This window comes from Lygodium microphyllum, chromosome 20, assembly GCF_053477565.2.
Source record: "Lygodium microphyllum isolate KBCC chromosome 20, Lygodium_microphyllum_v1.1.10, whole genome shotgun sequence".
In the NCBI taxonomy this organism is placed as follows: Eukaryota; Viridiplantae; Streptophyta; class Polypodiopsida; order Schizaeales; family Lygodiaceae; genus Lygodium; species Lygodium microphyllum.
The window spans coordinates 123,713,269-123,719,017 of NC_141154.1; the positions used below are offsets into that span (position 1 = coordinate 123,713,269).

The 5,749-nt window shown below is 46.6% G+C and overlaps 1 protein-coding gene across 1 annotated transcript; it reads left to right on the forward strand.

Annotated features, from left to right (window-relative positions):
- The first annotated feature begins 2,274 nt into the window (after positions 1-2,274).
- Positions 2,275-5,338, forward strand: LOC148019344 (serine/threonine-protein kinase D6PK-like). The gene is made up of 2 exons (XM_087660977.1): positions 2,275-3,369; positions 3,971-5,338. Exons 1-2 carry the CDS (start codon positions 2,837-2,839, stop codon positions 5,019-5,021), a joined length of 1,584 nt encoding a protein of 527 aa, XP_087517103.1. The 5' UTR covers positions 2,275-2,836; the 3' UTR covers positions 5,022-5,338.
- Positions 5,339-5,749: the final 411 nt, after the last annotated feature.

Here is a 5,749-nt window from a genome sequence, read left to right on the forward strand (position 1 = left end):
TGCATAGATCTTTGCAATAGGGACAAGTTGATGTGATGGTGGAAAGGGCCCCTTGGATGGAGGAGGAAGGCTTGAAGCATGTGATGGCTAATGTCTTAGGCTCATAGCCCAAATTAGAGAGGATAATGCAATGTCAAAAGGATCAAGCTATTGCAATGGTGTGTTTGCAGTGTAGATGTTGGGTTTGATAGTACATGAGAGAAAAGTAACAAGGAGTGGAGAGATCAAGGGAACAAGTCAGTGTTCTAAATTTGTAGATATTTCTAGCTATACTTGCCATAAGCTTAAGTAGTCTCTTACGCTTCAATTTTTTTTGAGAGTAGTTCAAAAACTCAAGGCAAAGAGTTCTCATTAGGATCTTTAGGTAGAAGGCGAAAGGAGGAAGTTAAGATTGAGGACGAGTGTTAGGTTACAAATGACTATGGCAAAGGGTGTGGTAGAGGGTGGGACAAGTGCATGTGCAATTGCTGCGGATTGAATGGGCTATGCATTCAAGCTTTGCTTGAGCTTTCTATGCATCAATCTAGTAAAGCCATGAGTAGAGGAATATGTGTGGGAAGAGAGAGGCAATCAAGGGAGGACAAAGGCGTGATGGCGGATAAGAATGAGGGTCATTATGTAGTCCTAATTGGGCATGACAATGAGAAATGAGAAGAACTACCATATGCCACCTCAATGGCCAAGAGGATTAGTACAGTGAGGTTGGCTATCATGGAGTTGCATATACATTGATATAGTGTGTGCTCTTAATGGATGTAATATGTGCAATTGTGATAAATTCTAGAAATATTAACAAATAACCCCATTTTTCAAGGCAAAAATGTTGTCCACTCATGCACATAGTTCTTCCTACTTGTGCAAAGAGAGAGAGAGAGAGAGAGAGAGAGAGAGAGAGAGAGAGAGAGAGAGAGAGAGAGAGAGAGAGAGAGAGAGAGAGAGAGAGAGAGAGAGAGAGAGAGAGAGAGAGCATAGTTGAGTTTATAGAGGTGTGGCTAGCACACTTTGCAACTTGGCTCTCGTCACTTAGAGCCTTGCCATGTGTAGGTTGATTGGCGTGGCAAGTGCTATCAAGTTCACCATGTTCTGGCCACATGTAGGTCAACAGTTTGGTGGAATCCCCAGCAAATGGTGATGAAAGGAAGAGAAAGAAACATGAAGCAGAGAGACAACACTCATATCATCAAACTAGCATTTGACATGTCCATCAACTTTGCTCAATTGATGGAGTGCCCTCATTTTTAGAGGGTACTTCATAAACTTCATAGAGTCCCCTTTTTTCAGGGTTGAAGTTGATAGGGCTAGGAGGTGCATTCGTTAAGGTCAACTGTGCCAGCTTGCATAGGTCAATTGACCCTGTGCATGTTTGAGCTCTTAGAGAGTTGATGGAGTACCCCTAAAAATGAGGATACTCCATGAGCTTGCTAGAGTTGATGGAGTTGTCAATTGGAGATTGGTCCATAAGAGATTTTCTCTCTTTCTTTTTGTGTTATCTCTCTTTCTTTTGTGTCCTCTCTCTCTTTTTGCATTCTCTCTCTACAAGTTGGATTTGCATGTGGCCATGCGTACTCCAAGTCCTAAGAGCACATATACTTGGGTGTGGCATAGCTCTTAGTTGGTAGGTTGAACACACAATGACTAGAAGATTGCAAGTGCAAGTCTTAAATCTATACTCATAGTCATACAGTAATATGAGGCGAGAGAGAGACCGAGGGTTGTAGTTTGTAACAATAGCTTTGCCTTGTTGCCCTCTTTTATTTCAAAGTAGTGATTTCGGCTAAGTGCATGTCTTTTATATCCAATGGTGTTGTGGGTGAGGGCTGCTGGACTGTCTCTTGAAACACCGGTGTTTAGTCTCAAGTAAAATTGTTACACTTGAAAAAGCCCTTGATATATTTGGAGAGAGAGATTTTAAATTCTAGGGTCAGGGTCACTCTGATTATGGTATGATGACGAATCTATGAAATCCTAAGAAAGAACTTGCAAATTGTCAAAGTTGAAGGTTCAAAAAATCCCTCCAAAAAGATTTTGGAATATGCTCATTGCTACTCAAGGACTTGTTATTGTTGGCTAAAATTATTATTATTTTGAAAAGCTAAAATAGATTTTGAACTGTTGTTATTGCCGATTGGTATTATTTAAAAAAAACCTCGAAAACCAATGCGTCACGCGCACAAGCCTAGGCCTACTACCTTACTCTCAAAAGCCGGCCCATCAATTCTGGCTATTGTTAAGGTCCCTGTCATCGGCGTTCATATTGGGCTGTGAGCCCCTCCTGAGTCCTCTCTCTCTCTCTCTCTCTCTCTCTCTCTGTGTCTCTGTCTGTGTCTGTGACATGTCCTTCGATCCTTGGCTCCTCTCTCCCGACTCCCGAGTCTCGAGAAGTTTGCAGTTAAGCAATCATTAAGGGGCTGTTGGACCTTATTTCTATGTAGTCTAATCCTTCTAAGCCAAAACAAAAAAGAAAAATGATAGCAATTCCTTAATTTTTAAGTCTTGTTTCATCCACTCGTCTTTCTTCCCTCTTCTTCTTCGTCTTCATTCTGCATGCATTGAACCTCTCTCTCTCCCTCTCTCTCTCGCATGTATGTATGGCCGACCTGTAGGAATCCCCATATCCTGTTTAGTTGGGCTATTTGAGCTATGGAACCCATGTGGGGATTTGCCAAACCTTTCCACAATCCTAACAGTAATCAACTAGATTGGTGGCCCTGTGGGACTCCCTACCCCTACTCTCCTATCATGCAGTCAAGCAAGAGGACCATGGCAGCCCTTTAATCCTGCACTGCAGCACACACTTGACAGCATTTTGTTACATCAAAGGGGCTGCAGTGAAGCAATGTGTGAGCCAAGCTCAGACCAGGCTTCGGAATGCGGCACCGACGATGAACAGACCTCTACCCCTGCAACCCCCATCTCTGGTGGCAGCAGTAGCAGGGTTCTTGTTGATGACCCCAGAAGCTTATGTGCTGTCACCAATAAACCTCACAAAGCCCAGGACGCTGGATGGGAATCAATCAGAACCTTGGCCGCGAGGGAAGATGGTGTCCGCCTGTCGCACTTTCGCCTTCTCCAGCGCCTCGGCAGCGGTGACATTGGTAATGTCTACCTGACAGAGCTGAAAGGAACCAACTGTTTTTTTGCCATGAAGGTGATGGACAAGAAGGCGTTGGCTAGCAGGAACAAACTTCACAGAGCTCAGACAGAGAGAGAAATCCTTGAGATTCTGGATCATCCTTTTCTGCCCACGTTGTATGCATACATCGAGGATGGGCAGCATGCTTGTGTGGTTATGGAGTTCTGTCCTGGTGGAGATTTGCACGTGCTGAGGCAACTCCAGCCAATGAAGAGATTCACGGATGATGCTGTAAGGTATGGGGCTGAAACTAAAGTTCGTTCATGTTTTTATGGATCAAATATGGGGTGTATAGACGGCATTTGGGTTGGAGAAAGCATTCTTGTGTGGTGATGGGGTTATGATAATTTTTGTTGTACCTTCAGCCCTTGCGAAGGCTTGCATATGGCAATGTACTGTCAAGGTTTGAGTGTGTTTGCATGCATCTAATTGTATGGTCCATGGACAAAAGGTTACGCAGCGTGGATTTACTTACGTCCAATTCCAAACATGTTCTAGAAGACAGTAGTGCTGCTGACAATGGCCTGTATTGAGATAGCCTTATTGTAGTTGTAGCGTTAATATTGGCATGTTTTGGGGAAGTTTAGCTAATGGTGAGTGCTTCTGTCAGTGCTTTAATATCAGGATTTGAAATTAGTAAGTGTGACAGTACCTGCAAGCTCAAGGTTTATGGTTTGACAATACACGCTGTTAACCTGTGCATGGTCATGATAGACAGCATCGATACTGTTGCGTGTTTTACCTGTATGTATATTGAATCATTAACCTTTAGGAATATCTGTTTAGATTTGAGTATCGTTATTGAAGACAGCGTTTGGATTGAAAAAATGTTTGCAGGTTTTATGCGGCAGAGGTGCTCCTGGCACTGGAGTATTTGCACATGATGGGTGTGGTTTACCGGGACCTCAAACCAGAGAATGTGTTGGTGCGGGAGGATGGGCACATTATGCTCTCAGATTTTGACCTCTCCCTCAAGTGTACAGTGAATCCAACGTTGACAAGAGTGTCAGCAACAGTGGAAGGTTGGGCATCTCCTCCGCCAGGCGGAGGTCTGTGTAGCCCCTCTGGCGGCGTAACATCATGCATGGCACCACTTAGATGTGTGTCCCCCTGCAGCATTCATCCTATCGCTTCTTGTTTGCCAATCCGTGGCATGCTCTCCATTCATCACCATGGCGGCGGCAGCAGGCGAAAGAGCAGGCAGTCGAGGCAGTCTCGGGCAGCTGGGGGCAGGAGTAGGAGTAGTCTTGGTAACGGCGCCGGCGGAACCGCCGGCGGCAGCGGTGGGGGCAGTACCCCTGCGCTGCCGGAGCTCCTTGCAGAGCCGACATCGGCGCGGTCGATGTCGTTCGTGGGCACGCACGAGTATCTTGCACCGGAGATCATTCTCGGAGAGGGGCATGGCTCGGCGGTGGACTGGTGGACGTACGGCATCTTCCTTTTCGAGCTGCTGTACGGCCGGACGCCGTTCAAGGGGTCGGACAACGAAACAACGCTGATGAACGTGGTGACGCAGCTGCTGAAGTTCCCGACGCTGGGCGGGGGCGGGGAGGACGACGACGCAGAGGGTGGTGGCGGCCTGGGGGTGGCGCGGCAGCAGCAGCAGCCATGTGCGGCGGCGCAGGATCTGATAAGGGGGCTGCTGAACAAGGACCCGCAGAAGCGGCTGGCGGCGATGCGGGGTGCGTCGGAGATCAAGCAGCACGCCTTCTTCGAGGGGGTGAACTGGGCGCTGATCCGGTGCGCCGTGCCGCCGGAGATTCCGTCGCCGTTCACGGCGCGGTACGCCGACGGCTCGGCGTCGTCGGACGACAGCGGACGCAACAAGGCGGCGGCTTGGTTCTCCGACAGCCCGTCCGACAACACCCCGGAGTTCGAGTTCTTTTGAGGCCCTTCCGTCCGTCCGTCCGTCCGTGCGTCAAGTCCCAGGGCCCCGACCGACCTGACCTCGGGGCGTCCCGCGCCGTCAGTCATGTTTTGACGGAGCTTTTACGTCGCCGCCGATGCACGTCTCATCCCGGATTCCTTCTTCCCCCCGCCCTTTTATTTTTCTTTCAAAAGGACAAGGAAAATCCAAGCCGACAAGAAGCGTGTGTAAATGAATGTCAGAAGAGAGAGAGAGGAGTGAAACCCACAGACGCCTGTTGGCGAAAATTAAAATTTATCCTTGCGCGTGTGATATAAATATAACTCCCTTAAAAGAAATATTTTTTCTCGTAGAAATTCGGAGTTTAAGATACTTCTACTATCCTATCCTAATAAAATTAAATAAAATTAAATAGGTCTCCAGGTGTAAAGTTTGATATTTTATATTTATTTAACTTTGTTACTGTTTCAATATTATTATATTTGATTGTTTCGCTGGAGATGTAAACAGACATTAAATCAAATATTGTCTATTTATGACGCCACCTCGCGGGTATGTGCGCGTGGGCTTTCTGTCTGTCGTACTTCAAGGGTTCCTTTTTTAAAAGAATTAACTTTATTTTGAGGAGACGGCCTTCAAGTTTTGGACGGGTGACCTTAGTGCTTCCTTTAATCGCCCATCATTAATTAACTTATCTTTAGGTAACGACCTTAGAGCTCTGAACTTACGGCCTGCCTTAGTGCTTTTCC